Below are 25,431 nucleotides of genomic sequence, written 5' to 3'. Positions count from 1 at the left end.
GTATCACTGCTTTGTACAGTCAGGCTCTTTCCAGTTTTCTGCTACAATGTTTGCAGCTGTGAGGATGTATCTGGATTCCAGCTGCTGTTTGGCGTCCAGGTTCTCTGCACACTGGAGCCAACACAGAGGAGTGATTCCCATGCGCTGCTTCCCTTTGCTCTGCAGGCTTTCACCAAGACCAACTGAAACATTTCCACATCAGCCAAACATCTTGACCCAGTTTAGATTTCTACTTTTTCCTTTCTAACATTTACCTAAATAGTGACAGCATATGGAACAGCAGAGACCGTGGCTTATCACTGTCATAAGTAACAGAATAAACATCAGGAACTGACATGAGTCCACTCTGACTTGGATATGGTTTTTCATACTGCACATTGCTTCCAAGGAACTGGGGTTTGCTATTTCCTTGGGGAAGTCTGGTTCATTAGAATGAAGAGTTTAAAACCATGGGGAAGAAAGAAGAGACTCTTTGTAACTATTCACAGCAGTTTACAGCAAAACTCTGAACCAGGCTGCTGCAAAACACAAGCTGGCTTTGTGAAACAGATGCTTCAAATTCTGTCATGTCAGGCTGCTCGCGTGGTTTCTACCTAGGACTGCATTTGCTCATATGATGAATCTATCCTTTATTGTACAACCAGCTGCTTGCTTCTGTTAGCACAACTTATTTCTTACTGAGGGATATGTTTTTATTTGTGTGATAGTTGACTCGCATTGGAATTCTGGAAATACTAGACTTTGAGGAAAAGTATTTTATTTTCCTAATGAACTATGGTTTCCCTGTAGCAAATAGACGATCTTCCTTTAACTTTGAATGCCTCCGCCGACAAAGTAGTCAAGATGACATACCACTCTCTCCTAATTTCCATCGCACTGCTTTACCGCTTCACTTAATGCAACAGCAGGTAAACACAAAATCTTATTTAACTATTAATGAATTACATCTTTCCAGCTTCGGTAGTGTACATGTGACTTTCACTGTTTTTTCAAACAGTACTAATGTATTACGTAGTTTGCCTGTGCATGTCTTCTAGGCCAAGTGTAGGCTTGTAGTTGCTAGACACAAGGCTTCTCAGATGTCGACCTTCTACAAAACATTGAAAATGAGTAGTTTGCCCCTATGACTCTTTTAAGTGTCTGCAAAGAGTCAGGATGCCCTAAGGAATTTTGACCAGGACTGCATAATATAACAACTGTCTATTAATCTTTGGCTATGCAGTTGCTGAGCCCCATCTGTGAAAATTTCCAAGCACAACGTACACATCTTGTGAGGCTCAGTGCCCAGCGCTGACATGGCCCTGCGAGGATGGCAATTTCCATAGCCCAGAGACACCATCCAGAATGGTTGGAACATGCTGACACCTTCCTATCCTGTCCCTACAGGACAGAAGGAATGTTTCTATGCTTTGCTTGCTTTGTTTAATATATTGTATAAGCAATGATTCTTCTTTATTGATGCTAATACCAAGTTTTTGTGACCTGAGTAATAATAGAAAAAATACCATTTTATCCTGTCAACTTACCAATTTCAGTCCTGTTCCTCCTTTACGTGACTACTAAACATCAGGAAATGTTAACTTTGCATAGCTGCTGCCCGAACAATTGGTTTGAACTAACTGCTGGAATGAGAAATGAGTATGAGCATTGGAAATCACTAACTTCTAAAACTCTTCTCCTTACCAGGTCATGGCTGTTGCAGGCCTGGATTCCAGCAAAGCTCATAAACATTCACCAAGTCGTTCAACGCGTTCCTGGGCTACCCCTCCTGCGACCCCTCCCAACAGGGACCGTACCCCGTATTACACACCTCTCATCCAGGTTGACAGGGCTGAATCTACAGAGCATATGAATGGCAGCCTGCCTTCCTTGCATAGGAGCTCTTGGTACACAGATGACCCCGATATTTCCTACCGAACATTTACACCAGCCAATTTAACTGTGCCTAATGACCTTAGGCATAAACACAGTGACAAACAGAGGAGTGCAGACAGCTTGGTAGAAGCGGTAAGTATTACAGAAACCTCTGAAGTAGCCAAGAGAGTCTGTCTGTTCAGTTTTTATGTTTTTAAGAAGCATATAATTCAGTTCACCTCTTTGAAAATGTGATATTTTCTGTTTCAAAGCCCAAAACTGTCTTTAGGTAAAGACAGGGGAACTTACTTGTAGTTGTCGCATAGTAAATGATTTCTACTGAATCCAAATCTTAACATTGGTGTGTCAGGGATTTCAATTGAAATTGAAGTTTTCTAGTTGAAGATCAGTTATGAAGTGTCCTTCCACAGTGGCTGACAGGGAAGAGATGATGCATATGCCTGTTCTCTCTGTTGTTTCTATAGAAATACATCACCATTTTTGCAGTAATCTGAATAAAAGATCAGGAACTCTATGAATCAGTGTACTAATGCAGAGGTGACTAAGCTACAAGGATTGATTTGTAGGTGTACTGAACAATGTTAAGAATTCCCTTTTATATTAAAAAAGATTTGAAGATAAAAGAGTATATAGCATTTCTGAATCATAGTTACTGTTCTTGCTTCCATCTATCGCTTCCTTTCCATTACCATGAGCTAAACAATACACTCGGTTACATTTGCAAATGGGACTTCAGCATCTTTCTTCCATGTACTCTAAAGTACTGAGAATGTATCTAAAATTCTGTGTTTCAGGCAATTGTTCTAATTGCACCATCTGAGATATATTAACTGTTGTCTTTAGTATATCAGCCTGATGATTGATGTTTAGCAAAGACTACTCCCAAACTTCTAAGGAGAAAAGTCCGATGCATTTCATTATCAGTTGCCTTATCGCGTAACGGACACAGTGAGATTTGGAGCCATTTGATTGTTCTCTGCACGTACAGTTTTGCTGTGGGTTGCTGTAGTGATTCGGCAGGGGGGCTCTAGTATTTTCCACAGATGAGAAACATTGTTGTGACCTGTCTGTTCTGTAATTCCACTGTGTATCTCATTCTCTCCCCTCCATCTGCCAGGTGCTTATATCTGAAGGCCTAGGAAGGTATGCGAAGGACCCTAAATTTGTTTCAGCTACAAAACATGAGATTGCTGATGCATGTGACATGACTATTGATGAGATGGAAAGTGCAGCAAGTAATCTTCTCAATGGAAATATTAGCAATGGAACCAATGGGGATATGTTTCCCATTTTAAGCAGACAAGATTATGAACTTCAAGATTTTGGTCCTGGCTACAGTGACGAAGAACCAGAACCGGGACGATACGAAGAAGACTTAGCTGATGAAATGATATGCATTACAAGCTTATAGTATTTAGCAAAGAAAATGATTCTAATAACAGAAAAAGTGCCTCATAGTTTAAAGATGCTAGGCACTAGCTGGAGTGAATAACCAATCAAGTTTTGTACAAGTGATGTCACACCTCAAGGAAGCCATAACTAAAAAATTTATTATCTCCAGGTTGCCGAAATGTGATCAGAGCTGCAGTACGTCAAGTCTCCTCCCAGAATCTTCAGTTCCTCTGTAGGAATAAGGTTTTTTCGAAACCAAGCAGATTGTGACAATCAGTTTTTTGAGGGCTAGAGCAGGATTCTGAGGTGTAATATCTTGCCTGTCTTTCAACCTTGTGCTGCTGTCCTTCGTAGTAGAGCAGGATTTTGTCAGTAAAAATGTCTGTATGAGTCCGGCACAAAATTGCGTGGGAAATAGCAACATGAGATGAGTGATGACAACCAATAATGTCATTACCTCAGTACTCAATAGCATATCAGCTACCTGTTGCATATCCATTCTAACATTGTTTCCAAACTTGCCTCCTGATTTTTTTTTCTTAATGCTCTTCTAAAATACAGTTTGTCATGCTCTACCTGTTAGAGATTGTTGGAAAAAAAAGTTATATAAAGAATAATCTGTCATATGTAACACCAGTTTACATAGGAAAATATCATTCAGATAGTCTGTTTTATGACTATCACGTTAAGGGCAAAATATACTGGAATAATTGCATTCTTACTAATGCACTTGCAACCAGGTTATAGTAGAATTAGATAAGATAGTTTGCTAAAAATTATATAGTAGAAATTACTGTAAATGAATTGTAATATACAATGATTTGTATTTGTAAAGAGATGTTCTATATTTTGTAATTATTGTACCGTAATTGAACTGCAGCAATATTTATGGACCCTAATTATTGTAACTCTCCACAGAATTCTAGATAGAAGTATTTTTACTTGGAATATATAGATCTATAGCATAAATATTTAAATAGAGCCACCTCTCAGTGTAAATCTCTTTTTGGGATAAAGCGTCAAGTTTGAACTTGGCAACAGAACAGATTTTTTTTTTTTTTTAAAATAATTGAGTCGAAACTCTCTGCATAAGGGATGCACAGTTGACTATTTACAGTCTTATACTTGGAAAGGTAAAAGATTTAAAGTTATTTTAACTTTTTTGATTGAAAAATAAGCTCTAATTTTATTTTTTTATTAATCCCATGCTAAAAATAAATATTAAAATAATTTAAAAATTGGCAAATTCATGCCAGGGTATTACTGGTCATGAGACAGTTAGTTTTGACAAAATATATTACCTACATACCCTACTTTGATGGGAAGCATCTTGGGCAAAAAATATTCACACAAAAATGAAATTGCTTTACTTCAGTACTACTTACTCTGCTTGGAAAGAAAAGAAATATGGTGATTCTTCACAGAACCAAAAACCTTGATACAAGAAGTATACTGTTTTATTGCCTCTACCTTTCTGTTGTTCTATGTGTACTATTTCAAAGATTTATTTTTATGCAACCAAGAGAGGGCTTAGATATTGTTCACAATGCAGTAAAACCCTGACATGACTTTGAGGCTGAAATGACCTTGGAGGAAAATCAAAAAACAATGAAAGCTACTGTCTATTTTGTTAGCACTGGATAACAATGACTTGTTCTAACAAGTTATCTTACCAGGTTTTACCTGTAGTTCATATGCTAGATAGCAATCCAGTTCACATTTTTACAAATGTGATGTTTAAAACATGTCAATAAACATTTTGTACATAATGAGTTTCCTATGAATAGCTTACAGACTTCCTCTGAAATCATTCTTATTTCAAATGCCAGGATAAGAACTTAAAGGTTTGTAAATTATTTCTTGACCTACATCATTTTGTATTAAAACAAATGCAAAATGTTCTTCAAAATAAAACTGTGTAATAATTTTATTATACTTGGGACTCCTTTTACTAATAGTTTTTCACCAAGAAGCTCCAAAAGTGAAATTCCGTTTGCACAGTTTAAAGTCTGGAATATAGTCATCAGGCTACACTGTTGTGGTGTGCAAGTCTCTTATGAATGATTGCTGTTAACCAGAAAGGAAGTGATTAGAGTATTCCTATGAAAAAGGGTACTTACTCCCCTGCTATCTAGGGGATTATTACTTCCCTAGATACAGATCTATGGAAACAATTAGGAAAATCTGACTAAAATCCCCTGAAACATCAAAACAAATGTGTCATGCTGTCTGCCAGGAAACACTTGTGTAGGTTACCCACCAGTAGCTACTTTGTCACGCTTTCCCAGCTTACAGAAACAAACTTTAGGAGACCAAAATGGACCCTTCTGGATCTGGTATCACTGTAAAATAACAATGAGTAGTTCTCAAAGTTCCACCTAGTGTGGTATGCGCACTGCTGAAAAAATGCCCTTAAGGCAACTGAAGTTGAACATGTCCAAGGAGACAGAAAACAATTTGCTGACTTCACTGTATTTTCTTGCTAGTATGGTCAGTCCTTAGCTTCCAATAGTCTGATGAGAGACTCTTTAGGGCAGATATGCTATTTTATGAGAAAACAGTCCTTACAAAAATAAATGCTGAAGGAAATTTAGTTACAAACCATGTTCTATATAGTTAATGGTTTAAGGGACAACATATATATATGGATACATAGAATACCTGTTCAATTTTATTACAGAAGTGTATGGAAAAAAGTAATCAATATATGCACAATTACATGGTAATTGGCACTCTTAAAATACTGCCAATCATAGTAATTACTCAGTACAGAAAAACTAGAAGTTATCTCAACAATTAAAGCATATTTCATGAGTTTCCAGATTTGTTTATATACGTACAGAATGACTGAAAACATTAGTAAAGAATTAAACATTCACTAAGTCTTTTACAGTAAAATAAAGTCACTGAAAAATTAATATATAAAATATATACATATTTGAGCAGTGCCTTTTTTGGAGCTCCAATGTCAAAAGAAGAGAGATTTAGAAACTACAATACTGTAGTAAGATACTCTTGTGTTCTCTCTACAATAAGTCTTCATTTTAACTATAATTTTAAAAAAAAAGCATAAATGCTTTTATTATTCTTCAAAATAGGTTTCTACATTTATTTTATAGAAAATGCATGTTCCAAGCCCACTTCCCGTTTTCCAATGTTAACATAGCCGCCTCATTTGCTGGCAGACTGATTGAAATCAGACATTTGGGAAGGATTTTAAGCTTCAGAAACATCAAAAGTTCTGGTGTATGAAACCTTGAGTGGCCTTACATAAATATAATGCAGTTTTACAAATACTGCTATTTTCTGCTGCTTTTAAAAGCACTAAAATCATACTAAAGCAACTTGAACTGAAATATGTGTACATAAGAAACATTTTTGGTCACTTTTCTTTCTTAATCTCATTGTCCCCAGCCAGAGACCTTCAACTGTGTCTGAAGCATCTGCAGCAAGCTATTGCCATGGAAGTGCTGGGGTTCTCACTCGCAGTACCGTTGCTGGTTCAAGCCATGCTGGCAGGTCTAGTAACTTCCAAATTCTTACATCAAACAGCTTTTACAGTTAACTGGTTTTGAATACATAATGTAGTATTATCTGCACATTTATAGAAAAATTATATCTGGGTAGAACTGGGGAAAATATTCAATTATACACTGTATTATTTTGTTAAATAAGTAAAATTCTGGAATTATCAGCCTGTGTTCTGCAATCCAGTAGGGTGTAAAAGATGGTTAATTTTAGCCAGCAGCCTGCCAGTACTCTGCAGAGCATGTTAGAATATCTTGTAGCTGTTCTAAGTATCCTTTAGCAGACTTGACTCTGCCAGAAGAACAGTTTCAACAGGAATTCAGTATCAGCAACCAGATACAATGCAGAGAAACTAATGGTAGCTTGATGCTACCTAAAGATTTCCCCAGGGCAACAAAACTTTCAAATACCTGAGCCATTCCTTTAGCACTGCATCAAAGCCTCAGCATTCTATAGCAGCGAGGCCTAAATACAGCAACTGCGGTTCACAGTGATGAAAATACTTAAGTGCTTACAAGGGGAGGGATCTGCGAGGTGTCTATGTGTGTTTAGAATGGCAAGAAAAGATGATGTTTCAGAAGAAATGCCCGATTATCTGACTGCACAAAGCAGCAATGTGTACCTGAACATAAGACAGACACACAAGCAGCTGGGCATGTATATCTAACCTTGCTATTTCCTCATCTTTTTAGAGCTTGACATAACGGCAGAGGATAGCTCTGGGCGTGTTCAGTAAGTTACGTAAGACAGTGGCTAGTTAATCCTCTGCAGCTGCATAATAACAATTCCCATCTTGCATACCTAGTGTGGAAACCCATGTTGTAAATCTGCAAATGCAGGAACTTCAGTATTCCGTCCTTCCAAATTGCTTTCCCTCTCAACAGCACAGGACTGTGGTAAGTCTCACCAGTATATATTACTCTGAGTATCCTTATATTTTGTATTCCAAATGACACTGATACCTACTGAATACCTTTAAATGAAAATCTTAGAAGCACAAGTGCTGAATAAAAATTATTTGCCACAAAAAGGTACACCATACACAGTTCATGCGTTCCCCAAACACACAGTTGCATCAGATGAGTTGTCTTATTAACACAGCTGATCTATCACCTCTGACAAAATATTTTTGCTCTTCCCCTCATTCCAAAAGAGTGCATCACATGCATAGAAAGGGTTTACCTGTCTCCTTTTGGAGCAGGGTTCACTGCTATCATCTTCCATCTTCAGGATTTTTGTCTTTATGCAGATACTCTAATGAATGAAGTCCTTTCCCTCAGTTAGCAGCAGGGCTTCCAACACTGCCTGAGAGCAAGCAGCACCAGGTAGAAGTAGCTGCCTTAAACATCTGCAGTTGTCCCTCTAGCCAACATCTGAGTCAGCACGTTTTTTTTACAATCTGCTCAAATGGTGTAAAATTTCATTTTTTTTGGAAAAAAAAAGTTTATTCTGTTTACCACAAATCCTGAGCAATCTTAGGCTACAGAAGCTTTCACTTTATAATTTGGCAGCTGCTTAGTCAGAAGTTATTTTGGAATGCTTCATAAATCCAAACAATTCAAGGGATTTAATTTCATTCTATGAGTTCAGTTTCTTTAGGTTTGTGGGTTTTTTTAAAAATCAGTACCTGAAAGTTAGATTGACGCAGAAAACAGCCATGAAAGATCATGTACCTTGCTTTACACATCTGAAGATAGTAAAACAAAAATTTAAGTCCTAAATTAAATATAGCATTGGTTCACTGAATAACTTACTGCCTTCTAATTTAAAAAGATCTCTTCCCACATATCAGTATCTGACCTCATGCGGTTATTTTGAGTAATCTTTCATTCTAAATCTAGCTTGGCTGTAATTTTTTTTAATAAAATTTGAGTGATAGCAAGGCACCATTCAGAATATTTGCTGAGATATATCTTTTGCAAACACTCATCTTTGAGCAAAGACCAGTAACTTTAAGGACGTTATAGGAAGTGCAGATCTCTTACTGTGCTAAATGATAAAGTGGTACAACTACATCAGCTTAAATTGTGAACTGAATTCTACTAAGCTCCTTCCGAAAAAAACAAGGAGAAATTCTAGTTTTGTAGTATATTATCAGCTCCTGTTCTGCATTTTTTAGAAAAATAAGTTTCTGACAAATATAATGTGTGTCATCTTTCTGAATACTATACAGTTAAGAGTGCTAAGGATGGTGAAGTCTAACTGTCAGGATTTGTGAACTGTGCATTCCTCTCAAAGATCTGACAAATTACAGACGTGCAGGTTCCACTCTCTCCTATCAATTCTGATAGGAACTACTTCGGCCTGTGAATATAAAATTGCATAAATGCTTACATTTACTTAACCATTCTGTGCAGGATGTGGGAATTACTGACTAGCTGTTTTCCAGGGTACCACTCTCACAGCAGTTAAAATCCTTCCTTTAAATAACAAAGCATACCATAACGATTTTCAAAACAGCACACATTAATCTCTTCCATTCCTCATGCAATTGCACAGTTTTTCCAGTTTACGTACCCAGCTGTCTTGTCATTTAGAAATAGCTTCTCTTCAACAAAAAATTTGAATTGTACTACAAAAGGTCATGTTTAGCTAAAATAAGCAGCTTAAGCCATCTGATTAAAAAAAAAGGAATAGGTAGTCTAATATAAGAGAATGATTCAAATTAATAGCTATTTTAATAGGATATGTTGTTTTGCATGGTATTGTTCAGTATGAGATACCAACATGCTGATGAAAGCCTAAGTAGCAAAAGATGTGAAAGGAGGAGAACATTTGTTTATCTCTGTGTTTCCAAGGTCTTGGGCTTATATACTGGAACATTTTTCTCCTGAAGCGATGGGAGGCCCTTAATTAGATCTGCAGCTTTCTCTGCTATCATAATAGTTGGGGCATTCAAATTTCCACTGACAACACTGGGCATTATTGAAGCATCTACTACTCTCAAGTTTTCAACGCCAATTACTTTTGTTTGGGGGTCAACTACAGCAGTGCTATCTGAACGCTGACCCATTTTACAGGTGCAGGAAGGATGATAAGCACTGTCAGCTTTCTGCCTTATGAAAGCATCTATTTCTTTGTCAGACTGAATGTGGTTTCCTGGTTGAATTTCAGGCCCGCGAAATTTTTCAAAAGCTTTCTGAGCAAAGATCTCTCTGGTCAACTTGACACATTGGCGGAATTCCAAAATATCTCTTTCTGTATGGAAAGAAAATAAGAAAACTGTAAGTACACCCTTAAATTTAGTAATACAGACCACATGCATAACAGAAAAAATAGCATCAAAGAGAAAAGGCTGGAGGGAGTGTCTCTCACTTGTTGCTGAAAGCCATAATAAAGTAGGAAGTTTTTCAAAGTCACAGATATTCGTTGCACAGTGAACGAACAGATATTTGTTCACAGTGAATGAACAAAACTGTCATTTATATTGCACAATCCCAAAAGGGAATAGGTGAGCTATGAAGAATTGCTCTTTATTTCACTATACCCACTGTCTAACCAAGGACACTAGTCTCAGCACAAAGAAGCAAATGAGATTCATTTCTTCACCAGCAGAGGAGGGGATGAAATGAACAGCATGATGCAGCAAACACTAAGAACCCTGGACTGCATCTGCAACAGAGAATTCTTTTTGGCTTATACTGTGCTTTGTACAATGGCCTCTTTTGATACTAACTGGCTTTCATAAATGAGAAAGAAATAATGCACCAACCAGCACTTCTGAACTGGTGTTGAGCAGATATGAAAATCTGCTCCTGAAAGAGGCAGGAAATGAGTTGATATCAGAGGAGGAGGCACTGCATTTACCTGTTGACATGTAGTTAGGCTCAATGATAGGATGGTCATTCGGGTCTGTACTCTTCAGTTTTAGCCAGCCCACACTCGTGCTCCTCATGGGTCCCACGTGGACCTGCAACACCCATGCTATACTCATGACACAATCCCACCAGATGTATTTCCAAATTCAGTATGAATTTTTTTTTGCAATTTGGACAGTTTTTACAAATCAAGCGAATGGAAATGTTAAAGGGAGATAATGGAAAATGCGTTGAACATTTTTCCATTTTATATAAATTTGTTGTAAATATGATATTCCATAAAGGGAAGGGAATATACCCATCTTAAAACTCACAGCTGTTCTTTTAATTTAAAATACCATTCCAGTTTAGCAGTAGCATAGCTTTCTAATGCAATCAGACCAAATTACTATCGTCACTGAAGAAAAGAGATTAGCAAGAAGGAACACAAATATTCAGTGACAGTTTCCCAGCATTAGCACAGACTTTTGGATCGAGATCATAGTCTAAACTGGGGCTTGGATTTGTGCCAGTGAATAAATGAGTGGCCTCATACGTTCACGCATAAACCTCTGTCTAAACTGCAGTGAAACAGGGAACACCTTGTTTTAGTTTTGTACAGCATCCAGCACGATGCTATCCTAATCAATAGCACTATGGCACTTCAGTAGTGCAAATACTTAAACAGCAGTTCAGTACTTGCCTGCTTTCCCAGAGATAAAAAGTAATATAATTTTGGTAGCAATATCAAATAACAAGCTCATGTTTTTTCCCCAATGTAGGAGGTTGGCTCTTTTGTATTACACTGAACGAAGTGTTTTTCAGTATATAGCCAAATTATCAATATTTGTAGTAGAATGTAAGCCTCCTTACTGATCGCTCAGAACATTACCGGAATATGTTCTTCAGCAACTCACCTGGTAAGCTTCCATTGTGGAAGCAACCCGACCATGATCAATCACCTGAGAAGGAAGAAAGTGGAACTGAATGTCAGGGTGAGGAACCCCTGGTTCACTTCGGATAAAACCACCAGATTCTAAGTGGGCAGTGGCTCCCTCACCTAGAGAGTGTAAATGAGAGAGAAAATCCTGTTACAAGACCTCAGAAAAGCAAGAAATCCACTTCTTAACCCTTGGTTTCACTACTATGAATCATTTATATATACACTGGCAATTGCAAGGAACGCAAATCCATTATGAACAGCTTGCAATTTAAGCAATATGCATCACTTTCATCTGCTATTTAATCACTAGATAAATGTAAATATGCATAACTTTGGAAACCCCACTTATCTGAGCGTGGGGCGTTACAGTTATCTCACTGTAACTGGCAGGCCTCGGGTCTAACTCCGGTGGCCGGTTTGGTCCCAGGAGCCCAACAGGTCTGGAGGGGACTGCCTGCAGCACCCCATCACTGCGCTGCACGCACCATGACATGCAGCATGGTTATCCCATCAGCTACATGTCACAGGCAGAGTGTCACAGCACCTGCCATGCAGGGGAAAGATGAAGAGCCTGCCATGCCCCTCATATCATGTTATTTTCACATCCCTTTAAAACCACAAGCTAGCCCTCGATATTTACTTGCATGGTAAAAAGCCACATGTACCCAAAGTAAGTTGTCAAATACTAACAATAATTCAGCAAGTGATGAAGACCTCAACTTTGGCCAAACTATTTAACTGATTTCAAGGATTACTTTTACAGATTCTTTTTGAAGTACAACTTACACCTAGGTTACTGTAAAATCAGTGTGTCAGATTAATAAAAGTGCCTTCTGATTTACATGCAAGCCTAAAGGGTTCTGATCAGAGCAACAAACTAACTCTTTTGGGGCAATTATACAGAGCACTTAATTCAGTTCCACAATATGTTTTTATTGACATGGTATCTATTTCAAATAGACTTTTTTCTTCATTTTTTTACAACAGCTTTTCTCAGTAGCACCAAGATTTTTAAATGTAGAATTTTTCTTTAAATAAGACAGATACAAAAATGTTAAAAAACAGTGTATAAAAACCTTCCTTGTTACCTAAGATACAGTAACTGTATTAAAATATTCTGATTTAGAAAAAAAGAAATAGTTCAAGTCCATTTACAAACTCCAGTTATTTCCCAGAACATGAAAAAAATTATATATGAAGGCTCCCAGACTTGAAATTCATGGATAAAAGGCTGTAATAGTTCTAAATCAATCACTAGTAGAATAATTGCATACTTTGCTTCATACCTGTAAACTTCCAAAGCCATTCTAGGCCAATCCTCACCATGTTAACTGGCTTTTGGGCATTATATAGAGTAATAGGTTTGGTGCACTTTTGCTGGACATACACTTCTAAATGATCTTGAAGGTTCTGACCTACTCCTGGTGGGGAGTAGAAAGGGGGAGGAGGGAGAAGAAAGGGAAAATGAAAGTTATTTCACACAGAACAATTATATACAACATTTGCAACCAGAAATCAGCATAAATGGGAACTAAACTAACCTCTTACAAGGGCAGTGATGACTAGGACCAAGACCATGAGTCATACCAACCTTTTGCTCATGTCAAAATAAGGTTTTACATAAACATAGCATAACTAGAATGAAAATAAGACAGTTAAATGGCAGACATATCGCTAGTTCTAAACTTGCCAGATAGGACTTCTAAAGACAGTACTAGCTTTTCTAGTTTTAAGGAAAAGTTCATGTTACTCCTTCTATCTTTGAATATATATGACAGTAGGAGTTTAGACAATCTGTTGTGGATCAAAACTCATTCAAAATTCTAAATGTTAAGTATGCTGCTTTACTTTAAAAGTACTCAGTGGCATTTTTCAGAAAGGCATTTTTCACTATCAAATGTAGTGAAGAATGTGTAGGAGTTTATTGCTCAGTTCTAAAATCAATGCATGTTTCCACTGATTTGTAACACTTACGTTTCAGTCCATGCAACCTGACAGAAAGACAACTGCATTTCACGGGTTCATTTCATTTAATGGTTTTTGAATTGCATCCAGAGGAAGATGTAAGGTTAAAAGAAAAAATAAAATTACCAGGAAGATGGCAAACAACAGGGATCCCCAGTTTTTTTAGATCATCGGCATTGCCAATCCCAGACAACATAAGCAGCTGTGGAGAATTTATGGCACCTCCACTTAGAATAACTTCTTTACTGGCAAAAGCCTAGAAGGAAATGAGCACAAAAGTCCTAACATTATTAAGCCTGATCTGAATGCAAGAAACATGTCAAGAGCTTCTGTTCAGATATGCAATTCTGATCCAGATTAGACACCCTTCCCTCATATTTTTCTCATTCTAAATGTATTCCTAGCTTGCCAGAATTTTCTGCAGAGATAAATGATCAAGCGTTTGCTTTGATCATTTCTGTATTTATTTGCATGTTTACAATCCGCTCAAACTGTACGGCACACAAACATTCAGCTCAGCCAGTACCATGGCTGCCAATAAACTCCTGTGCTACTTGCCAGGAAAGAAGTACCTATGGCACTTGTATCAGTCAGCTAAACATCTCCTCCATTTTCAATAATGGTTGGTAATTAACACTGAAACTCCTAAGGAAGATTTTGAACTCAGAGACTTGCCCATAACGTAATAAAATTATTAGCTCTTCCATCCTGACAGGTATAAAATTTTCCAGAAAGTAAAAGCAGACAAGTCCTGAAATTTTGATGTTGGGGGAAAAAAAAAAAGAAGGGAAATACTTTGAAAGTATACTTTTTATGATATATGCTATAAATACATATAATTCACTATAATTTATACATATATTAATACATGTATATGTATACATATGTATGAAAATTCATAGCAATTAAAGACTTTTGCAATTAAAGTGGTCCAGTATTCAGAAAGTCTTTGATCATATGTAATTAGCTTTCCAAGACCTTCTTCAACAAAATTAATCTTGATAATGGCAGAAGAACAGCCAGTAGACACTGTTTTTGCAGACATTTAATAGCTCATGAAATCAATTAAATTTTCTGCAACTTTTGTTTTACATTGTTAAAATGATTATCATTACCAATCCACTTAGAACACAACAGATTTGTGCATTAGAAAATGAAAGAACAGTTTATACTGCATCTTAACTTTTAGCAGGTGTTCAGTCACAGAACACTTGTCTGTTGAGTCTTGTAAGCCTTATGGAACTCAAACCACCAAAATTTGTACTCTCCTCTCTTTAGAATATTACTGTTGCACTTTTTAATTGTTTTATAATTGTTTATGACTAAATATCTGAGGTTATTTATATACAAATCCCTTTTAGGCAATCTCCTAGTTACATACTCGATAATCAACTGTAATAGTAAAGAATTAAGGGAAATGAGAATGTTTTAGGTCTTATAGAAGTCAATGGATTGAAAGCTGCATAAAATTAACTGTTTATCCACAGAGTTTAGTTGTAATGGCAATTCAAGCTTCCTTCCACATGATCATGTGTTCAGTGGAAGTTGGGCTGAAACTGAAAAATACTCATTCCACAACAAACCATAAGGCACATTTCATCACTGTATTATCATTATTATCTCAAAACTCAATACATAATGGCAAAGTAGAAGCAACTGACTCATTATGTATCTCCTGAGCCATTCAGATTTCAGAATCTAGCTTTTACAGGTTTTCCTATGCCAGAACAGCATGTTCAAAATTGTTTTTCAGAACCATCAGCACTTCAGCCCACTAGTCAATACGCCGAGATGGTGCATGACACCATAGGTTCCAGGCAGAAACCTTACACAACACTCTTGCATAACATCGAGTTATGGTTTGGCCCCTCAGTACCGAGAGACAGAAATATAATGGAGATGTTAATCTCTAAAACGATACAGCTGAAATCTCACCTACTGTAAAATAACTGACAAGGAATCATACACTGGAAGAGACAACACAGCAGCTGAAAAGCAGACATTTTGCATAGTAAAGTACCATTTTTAAAAAAAAGTTTGTTTTAAAAAAAATTAATTTTGCTTTGACTCGTACATTTCATACTGGAAAAAAAAGTCTCTTACCTTTTTCCTTTGCCCATTTTTCACATACTCAACACCAATGGATTTTGTTCCTTGAAACAAGATTTTTGTTACAAGTGTCTTCTCTGCAACTGACAAATTTGGGCGTGATATGGCTGGGCGAAGGTAAGCGCTAGCTGTGCTCCATCTTTGACCTACAATGCACGTTTACATTAAATGTCAAAATAGTCATGCTCAGTATTCTTCAAGATTTTGGCCAATAGCCATCAGGATGTTTACAGATGGAAAGCCTTCATAGAGTTAATAGAGTTCAAAGCAAATGTGATTTGATATAATAACTAAAGATTTTATTTTAACATAAAAAATGTCACAATGACATTCTGAAAACTTACTCCTTGCCAAATTTAACTGTGAATCAAGACTTGCATGCCAATGCAATTTTCAATGAAATACACACTCGGCTAATAACAAACTGCTGTGAAATGAACAGGCTGTAAATATAGAGTTCCATTGCTGTTCAGTAATCTAAACACCCGAATGGCATGCAGTGCAGATTTATGTCCGTATTCCAAAATGCTTTCAGAAGTACCACTGGTGGGTCAGACATACAAATTACTTAAGGACCCCTGAATGATTTACCTTGGTGTATAGTCATGTCCATCCAGCCAAATCCTTCTTGCTGATAGCCATTCATATCCTCTGTGAAGGGATACCCAGCTTGCTGGGCTGCCTCCAGGAACGCATGATGAAGAGGATGGTTCGTTTTCCCTCTTGACACGTGCAGGGGTCCATTTCCACCTCTGTACTGATCTGGTCCCAGTTCGTGTGTCTGTGCTTTCTTGAAATAGGGCAAGCAATGTTCATAGTCCCATCCTATAGCCCCTTCTCTGCTCCATCGATTATAATCTTCTGCATGCCCACGAATGTACACCATAGCATTGAGAGATGAGGAGCCACCCCACACTCTTCCTCGGGGCCAGTACATAATTCGGTTATCCATGTGCTTTTGTGATGTTGTGTGATAATACCAGTTAAATTTCTCATCACAGAGGTTGTAAGTTAATGCAGCAGGCATATGAATCTTCCACATCAGTCTTTTACTACCTAGAAGGGTATCTTTAGGGCCTGCTTCCAAAAGCAGTACAGTACTGAGAGGGTCTTCAGTCAATCTGTTGGCTAATACACACCCTGCTGATCCAGCTCCAACAATGACATAATTATAAGAGTTTGTCTTTTCAGAACTAAGTTGAGATGACGTACGTGAAATTTTGAATTGTTGTTCGTTGATGCCCAATAAGTTCTTTAATACGTGTGCCTTAAACAGAGTTCCTGTTACTCTGTGCATCTGATTCACAGGACTGCAACATTTAACTCCTTTCGTTAAGTATGACATCTTTACTGATAGTATCACTCTTGCAGAATTTCTAGCAAAAATCCAGTGTTTTACCCTAGAAAAAGAAACAAACAAAAATCCTAATTAAGATGTAAGCATTAATACAGTGCATGACCTCTAAAATGTCAGTCATTTTCAGGTAAAACTGGTATACTTTGCCCATTCTCACTATCCAAAAGGTTAACAACAATGCCAATAAACCAATGAACATTTACTCTGAAGCTTGCTGTCTTATTGTTGGAAGTATGGGAAAAGCAAAACAGCAAAAAATCTGCAAAACACACATTTCCTTAACACATGGTTCCCAGAACAAACACAGGACAGGATGGAGATCCAGTGATTTGTGTTGCCGTGGCACCAAGGAGGAATGCAAAGCGAGGTGGGGGCCGCGCGGTCCCGTTCTTCCACTTTTCTCAAGGAACATTTGACATGACTATGCAGATTTATCTCCTGCTCTTCCCCTTCTCTCAAGCACTGTTTTGCAGTACTCTGTGGACCTTATCTCTCATTCTTCCTCTTTTCCCACAAAAACAGCGCACACCTTGCACCAAGGAATGTGCCGTGTTGTTACTCAAGAAACAATGGCTTGACCACAGTCCCACCCACTCACACAGACATACTTAGATAAATACTACCCCAAGTTTGTATCTAACTCAGAGGGACGATAATCCGATACCAAATCGGAGGGGCAGATCGATGGGTTTGTGCTTCTCGCCCTCCCCGCAGAAGGAACACCTTTTGGTAAGATTTGGGCCCTTGGCTACGCTGAGTGATTACCTGGGAATTAAGTGTGTGTGACTGCAATCGGGTTTTTTGTGTGTACTGCTATGTAGCCAACCTGCAGTTTGTGCAATTATCGTAGTCAATCTCAAACAATCTGTAGATGTTGCATAAGAATAAACCATACTATTCGTGACCCTAACTGCTTCTCTTGAATGCAGCTGGACCTACAGCATACGGGCTGTTCATGCATCTGGTGTCAGGCCTGTAGTTATGGCCATAACTGGCATACCTATTAAGAGATAAGTTGAACCACCCCTAGCGCCTCTAATCTCTGAGGACTGGCTAGAATGCAAGGGGATTCATCTCTTACCAAATTAATTCATTACCTTAAATGCAACACTTATTATTCTTTTAGTGCAGCCTGTGGCACCAGTCCAGTGGCATACTATCTTGTATTATATGCAGCCTGATTTTGATTTGCTTCTTGTTCCTGAGATACATGAAGCACATTTTCAAGTATTTGCTGGAACCATAAAGGATGGAAACCTTTGCTTATCTTGTAGTCTCTATTCATCTGTCTCTAGTAGGCAAAAATTTAAGAAAACCAAGAATTCCATAAACTTCTCTGTAAGTTTGTGACAGCCAGTGATACTGCATAGCCAATTCACAACAATGGAAATGATGAGTAGGGCCACCGTAGCTGCTGCCAGACCAAATCTAGGGCAACGTCTCTACAAAACACATCTGTAATGGTAAAACTCATTTTCAGCTGTCCCTAAGGTGAAAAACTGTTGGGTTTTGAGGTATATCTTCTAACATAGGAAAGGCAAAAGTATGCATCTGTGGCTTTCTACCTTGTTACTAAAACCAGATCCTGCAGGAGTGCTCTGAGGACAGTTACAATCTAATACCACCAGATCCTCAGGCTGAGTAGGAATGGCAATTTTTTTACTTTCAGAAAAGCCTGTGAGCCTTGCAAGCAACACAGGTTTAGCTCTGTGTTGCACAGGTTCAGGTACAGGGACTAAATGCAAGATTTTCACAGCTTGTGTAAGTGTCACAGATACCAATGCTACTGGCCAGTCTGAAGTGTGCTTCTCTTGCTCCCTCCCCTTGAAACCATTCCTCTTGGTAAAAACAATTAGTGAAAATGAATATCCTCTGGCTGTACATAGTATTTCTCCCTGGCCCATGGCTTCAGTTGCCTCAGATTCTAGAGACAGCAACTTATCCAGAGACTGTTACACTGTAATGCACTGCCCATCTGAAAGAGATAAGCAAGCTTTCTCCTGGAAACATATTGAATACTGTATTATGTTTGTGAAATCTAATCTTTCAGAAGTGAATTAGGGTGTTAATGTTAACTTTCATACATTCAAGTTTCATAGTTATCCAATATTTTGTAATACAAGCCTTTCATTTTTATAAAGCATATGGGTTTTTTCACTAAAAGAAAACGTGTTAATGAATGACTGAAATAATCAGCTTTTTCTTACTAAAAGGTGGAACAGAACTCATTTTCTTGGGTGAAACTCTACAATGTACAGTTTGCTAGAGCACACATGAGCTCTTAAGGCCTAACCTGTATTGAAGGGGTTGGTATCAAGGACTGAGATCATGAAGTCCTGAAATTAGAACATGATGATACTTCTCTCTAAAATAATCTACATAGTTCTATGAGCATACATGGGTTTATCACAGTTCAGGTTCTTCTACAGAAGATAGTCTTGTGGAATCTTGCAGGAGCCCCTCTTTGAACAAGAGGACATCAGTCAAGAAGCAACCTAATGCATCTTTGCTCTCAACTTTCACTTACTTCTATCTTACTTTTTTGCCAGGGAGAATTTTCAACCTGTTCAGACTTCTTAAGAAGTGTATTTCAGCAAGAATGTGTTTTTTTCCAGTAACTGGAAAAAATCAAGTTGTTATCCTAATAGGTAGAGTCATCTGAGGCTCTGAGATGTGCTGGGGAAGCTGACACAACTTACCCAGTAGGGAACTATAGTTTTATGGCCAGCTCTATTAAATATTGTAGTGGCTATGTCAAAACAAAGTATGTAGAAATAGGGAGCTTTACACAACATGGTTCTACTGGAATGCTCTGTACTTACCACCAAAAGTTGTATTTTGGGCCTTACTGGATATTACTGCATGTCTTTATCTGCATTCTCACAGATCATGACCTCTTTATGAACATGCAGCAAGATGTTCCTCAGGAATCAGTGAACGGACCTGCAGATATGCATATGGCAGCAACATAAAATATATTCTCTGTATTGCACTACAGCTTCAAAATCTGCAGCTCATTTTTTAAAAGTATGTATTTGCAGACATTATTACCATTGAGCAGGGCCTACAGACAGTGGTCCTACAAGAGCGAGAGCAGGAGCATCTCAACAGGGACTTTCTGTTGCTACAATTTAATAACGTATCTAGTCCTACACCAGGTAGCTAGAAGTGGCCAGTGGAGTTCTGAAGTTAGGTGTTTGGGGCTCCCTGCATCATTGCAACACATTTCTGAATGTAGTATCAGGCTTGCATGAGAAATAAAGCCTGATGTAACCTGTGGGTACCTAACATTGCAACTCCACAGATGTTGATTTGGGGTCACATGTGAAAACAGACTTCTCTAAGGGACAGTGAAGCTATGAAAGGTGAAGAATGTGTTACTTCACTTTTTTAAAAAGGGGGAGACAAAAAGACATGTAAGAGGCTGTGCAGGGCATCTAAGGACTCAATTGGCTTGCCCTCTAAGAGAGCTAAGCAAAAATGCTAGGATTCAGTCCAGGGACCTTACTCCTAGACTTCTATATTTAAAGGAGGGTAGGTATCCTGCATGCACAGAGGGGATATATTGAAAAATGGATGGTAACGACGTGGTTCTGTAGGTGGATGAGGTGGCTAATCTAAAAAAGTCACAGGGCAGTGGGCATCATCACTGTCACCCAGTCAGAGCTGTCCTGTTATTTGATAAAACTGAAAATAAGAGTGATCAAAAATATGTACCGAGACAGTCAGGGTACCCACTGTCTAGGCTAGAAGACTGAATTATCAGCCAAGAAAGCTAAATCTAATGTTCCTTTTAAGTAGCTGAAGTATTTTCAATCTACTCCACCACCTATGTTTGTCGGATTTACAGCTAGATGTTATTTCATGTTTTTATTTGATTTTTGGGTGGGGTTGTTTTACATCAAATCGAACAGGACCGACAGAGTACATTTGAAAGATATTTTATATCGCAAAGAGTGAGTAGGGAGTGAAGTCAGTCATCAGTGTCCTGGTCATAATATTCAAATGACTTTGAGAATCAGTATATACATGATTCACAGATTTCTGTGCTTTTAAGTTCTGAGTAAGTCAAAAATCAAGCCATTCTGATTTAATTTAAATCCAACATGTGCAGTTGAACAGATTAAAACACTAGTTTCAACACACATTTTTTTTTGTCATATTGTTCCATACCCACCCTCACCTACACATGGTCCTATCCTACCCCAGTTCCTCTAAACCCATCATGAACAAAGAGATGGTCACTGTGGCTGAAACTTTACTCGCTGTCCTGTTTTGCCAGAGCCAAAACAATAATATCCTCTCTAACAGATGTAAAATACGTTCTTTTCCGGCAGATGTCCAACATCATGGACAGCACATGGTGCAGCAGAGCAATGGGACCTTTGCTGGACATCCACCCTTCCCTGCGCTGCTACATCCCGTCAGGCCGGTGTGTGCAGGAGGAAGGAGGAACAGCTCCTCAGGTAACTCCTGCTTCCCCCACCCGCCCCGCTGCAGACTGTGCACAGGGTTTGAATTCATCTGCTGTGGGAGCGTTTTGGGCTAACTTTCCCTTCAGTCCTACTGGTACGAAAGCTCATTCGCTTACAGAAATCTTGCGGTAAGTTTCATTTCCACAGCTGAAACTGTTCAAGCCTACTTACCGTTTCCTCCTCTACGAGCAGTCGTCCCTGCCGGCCCAGGGCGCCAGGCTGCTGCGAGCTCCTGCAGACCCGGCTCTGGGGCCGCCTACAACGGCTCTTGCTCCACACGAAGGCCGGGGGCCGGGGCCGGCTCCCGCCCACCCGCCCCGAGAAGGAAGGCGACCGCGGGCCTGCCCCGGTCCCCTCCGCAGGACGGGGCACCCACGGGCCGCGCCTCTCTCCCCCCCGGCCGGGGACGCCTGAGCCTCCCTCAGCCGCTCGCACGCGGGGGGCTGCCACCGGCGGCAGCCACTGCCCGCTCCTGTCCCGCCGCGGGCTCCCGCGCCTCCCCCGGCCCTTCCTCCTCACGGCTGCCGGCAGCTCCCCAGAGCCTCCTCAGCCCACCGCCTGCGGGCCCGCTCGCTCGCACGCCCCGCGCGGGAAGCCGGGCAGCGCGGAGGACGGGGCTGGTCCCTGCGCGGTGCTGGGGCCGCCGGCGGGAGGGCGCGGAGCGGAGGGCGGGCGGCGCCGGGGCCCCGCGCTCGGAACTGGCCCTGTGAGGGGGAGAGGTCCGCGGGGGGCGGGTGGAACTTCCCACGGGAACGCACCCTTCGGCCTCCGCGAAACGCGTGTCAGAGCGGCTCCGTGCTGTTTCGAAACCGGCCGGAGCAGCAGCGGGCCGAAGTCCGCCGGAGCCCCCGGGCGGGCGCCCCGCTGCCCCAGGAGCCGCCGGAGCGGGGCGGGACAGGCCCGCTCGGCGCTGAGGCCACCGCCCCGTCCCGGCAGAGAACTTTTAACTTTTTCGCTCAGCCCTTGGGGGGGGGGGGGGGGGGGGGGTGTGTAGACAAAAGGCGGTTTTTCTCCTTAAAGCAAAAGCACTCGACAGTGTTGGTACCTCGGCTGCGAAGGCTTTTTCCAACGCGGCTTCAGGTGAAGGCGATTTGTATAATGTTATGTTCACATAGAAATGAACTAGCAGCTCTGGACTCAAGTGAGGGGTAGGAGATTTCTAAAAGGGCTTTTCACCTGAGTTTTTAAAACCTTCGTCAAAGTTTGAAATAATTGTGAAAGAGGGGAGGTATTGAATTGCTTTGTCTTACTATAGCTTCTTCCTTACAGACTTACCTTCTCGTTGGAGCAGTCAGTCGTACATGATTTCTATTAACCTGTTTTTTAGAGGTTGATGACAAGACGTTCTACAGTGAAATTTGAAATGTTTTACTAGGAAAAAAGCATGGAAACATCTATGCTTGAGATTATAATTCAAAGACAAAAGAAAAAATGAATTATTGCATAAAGGACATAAGTCATTTGTGTTTTGCCATAGAAAAAAGTTAACTATTAGAGACACTGTAAATACAGCCACAACAGGAAAAAGTGGATTAGTCAGTACATATTTCTCAGGAATAAAACAACATAGAAAACCAGAAAAGAACCAAAACTGCTAAAGAGTAATGGATGGGTCCACATGCTAAAATTCTGTGGACCTAATTCTTGAAAATAGGTTTGCAAAAATCAGGATTATCTTTGGTGTCAGAAATGTAAACAAAAGCAGGACATTATTTTTTTTAAGCTACAAGCTACAAAAGCTCTGACTGAAGTAGACAAGAAACAAAAGTGAGTTTGATGTATTATCTATACGGATACTCTAGGTTTAGCAACTATTCAGGATTTTTTGTCATTTAACCTGTTCCAGGTTTGCTACATTTTCTGTTTTTTGCAGCTAACAACTTGTATTAATTTTAGCTTCTATGAGAAAGTGTATTCCGCTATGAATAACTTGAGAGGACTATAAAAGAAAACAGAATTGAATTTTAAATATTACTGTTCTGTTTAGTAGAGCACCAGGTGTCATGAGCACCTGTTACTATTTAAATCTGCAAAGCAGTTGTTAGATGTAAGTCCTTGATGATGTGTTGGAATCCAGGCTGATGCTTCTCAGTTGCTGTGTTTTAAGCTTAGCTAGTGGAAGGTCAATTTGACTAGAATGTTTTCTACAGATTAGTTCAGAATCTCTTACCTTAAGGAAAGAAAATTAAAAAATCATGAGCCACTTTTGAAAGTAATGATAATAATGTTTATTCTTCTCACATTAAGCAAATGATAATTGAAAATTCTGTCACTTTTTTCTAGCTTGTCTTTTTATTGAAACTTTTCTTATCATATGCAAGGGAAAACTTCAGGTAGGAAAGACAAACGTAGTCCACAGAGTTGTGCCTGTTTATGTCTGGCTGCTCAAAAGAGGATGAAAATTCCTCAATTCTCTCTTAGTAGAAGTGAACTTCAAGATTTCATGGTAGTCTTTTAAACCCCACATCTTAATTTTTCCACTTGAATCCCATGTTTCCTGTACTGAGGTTATAAAATCTAACTGGGGAGAAACAGGGAATATTCTAGAAGTGCAATGCATTCTTTCTATGCATGGCATTTTCTCGTGTCTTTTCAATAAATGTTTGTGGACTACAATGATTATCATAGTTATTTCTGCAGCACCTTGATAACAGCAAGAAAAAAAAGCCTTTGAGGTGAACTTCTATGTAGTGTAGCACAGTAATAATATTTAGAAGTATTAAAAATCAGAGTGTTCAAAATACTTTAAAAGTTTAGATTATTTTAGCTTCACTATACAGTCTACCAAGTATATAATTAAAAGTATCCAGCAGTTATGCTAAGGGTGGTTAGAAATAGTTATTTGAATCAGCTGCTCAAATAGCCATTCTCTCATCAAAGAATTGTCTGCCCTGACTCTAGGAGATTTTCCCCAGCTCTTCAGCGTTCCTTCTTCCTGATGCCCAAAGACTTCTCTTTTGATGAGATGTTAGCTTAAAAAAAACCCCAAAGTTTTATGAAGCAACAGAGTAATTTCAGCTGTTAAGCAGAGGCAGACCTGTAGCACAAAATTCTGGCTGTGTTCACTGTTTTGAACACAAAAAAAATGAAGGAGTCTCCCACTTCATTGCAAGGGTTACTCCTGCAGGTATCCAGTATTCCACAGGTTTGTTGTCATTTTGTAGAAATCGGTGATGCTACCTTATCCTTGGCTACTCAGAGGATCGTCCCTTCTGTCCTTGACTCAGAGAACTAACATCTGATCTTTTCTGTCACTTTGTCCCATCATTATCATCTGAATGTTTTTAGTCATCTTCTGTTGATTTTTTCCAGTATTGTCCTCACCCATTTTCTGTCATGCAGTGCCCTGCTGCACACTGACTTTTTTTTTTTTTTTTAACAGTGTTTTCATTATTACTTTCATTTTCCATTTTCTAGAACTGCCCTGTTTGGATCTTCCAAACTAGCATGGAGACAGAGCTTCCAGCTTGTTGAGTCAATCCTACTTGTAAGCATACAGCAAAAAGGCACCTGTCTCTTTTCAGCCATGTTGACAGTACAGGAAAAAGTATATCCATTATTAGTAAGGCATTCTGTAAGAAATTTCCATGAGAAATGCTAAAAAATTGCCCTTGCGTGACTGGAATAAGTGTAATGATGAAGGCTGCAAATAAATACTAGATGTATGTGTGTACATGCAAGGCCTATCTGTGGTTGATGTATTGTGTTGTTGACCTGATTGTACAAAACTTAAGCTTCTGTGTCTAATTATTTGAATCTTGTCACTTGGCACACCGACCATGTGTAGCATGGACCTACATGTTACTGGTCATTCATAGGTAGGCTAGTACTCAATGGCACAAATAGGGATACAGTGGAAAACTTGAGATTTAGGGCTTGTTTCTATGTTTGAGCTCTTTGGTCTTCACTTTGAGAAAGTTGCTCAATGTCTCTCCTTCAATTCTTCATTTTCACTTGGGGCTTAAATATTAATGAATATGTTCCCTGAGC

At 39.2% G+C, this 25,431-nt stretch overlaps 2 protein-coding genes across 9 annotated transcripts in view; one reads left to right on the top strand and one right to left on the bottom strand.

Moving 5' to 3' along the window:
- Positions 1-5,202, top strand: part of CACNA1D (calcium voltage-gated channel subunit alpha1 D) — a 198,837-nt gene extending 193,635 nt beyond the window's left edge. For all 6 annotated transcript variants that reach the window (XM_074879365.1, XM_074879369.1, XM_074879370.1 and 3 more), the window contains 3 exons: positions 790-908; positions 1,687-2,007; positions 2,993-5,202. In XM_074879365.1, the coding sequence (XP_074735466.1) occupies positions 790-908; positions 1,687-2,007; positions 2,993-3,286 (734 nt within the window). In that variant the 3' untranslated portion in view covers positions 3,287-5,202. The remainder of the gene's footprint in view (positions 1-789; positions 909-1,686; positions 2,008-2,992) is intronic.
- A 714-nt stretch (positions 5,203-5,916) lies between these two features.
- Positions 5,917-22,283, bottom strand: CHDH (choline dehydrogenase). Of its 3 annotated transcripts, XM_074879371.1 has the most exons (9): positions 21,613-22,282; positions 19,789-19,909; positions 16,201-17,009; positions 15,604-15,755; positions 13,627-13,756; positions 12,822-12,956; positions 11,510-11,652; positions 10,603-10,705; positions 5,917-9,993 (listed from the first exon to the last, which is right to left on the bottom strand). In XM_074879371.1, exons 3-9 carry the CDS (start codon positions 16,952-16,954, stop codon positions 9,575-9,577), a joined length of 1,836 nt encoding a protein of 611 aa, XP_074735472.1. In that variant the 5' UTR covers positions 16,955-17,009; positions 19,789-19,909; positions 21,613-22,282; the 3' UTR covers positions 5,917-9,574. The 3 variants fall into 3 exon arrangements, with proteins under 3 accessions (XP_074735472.1, XP_074735474.1, XP_074735473.1); XM_074879373.1 differs by lacking the exon at positions 19,789-19,909 and having other exon boundaries at positions 21,613-22,283; XM_074879372.1 differs by lacking the exon at positions 21,613-22,282 and having other exon boundaries at positions 19,789-19,929.
- Between the last annotated feature and the right edge of the window lie 3,148 nt (positions 22,284-25,431).

This window comes from Strix uralensis, chromosome 10, assembly GCF_047716275.1.
Source record: "Strix uralensis isolate ZFMK-TIS-50842 chromosome 10, bStrUra1, whole genome shotgun sequence".
NCBI lineage: Eukaryota > Metazoa > Chordata > Aves > Strigiformes > Strigidae > Strix > Strix uralensis.
The sequence above is the reverse complement of the archived record's forward strand: the minus strand, read 5'-3'. Positions and strand labels throughout refer to the sequence as shown.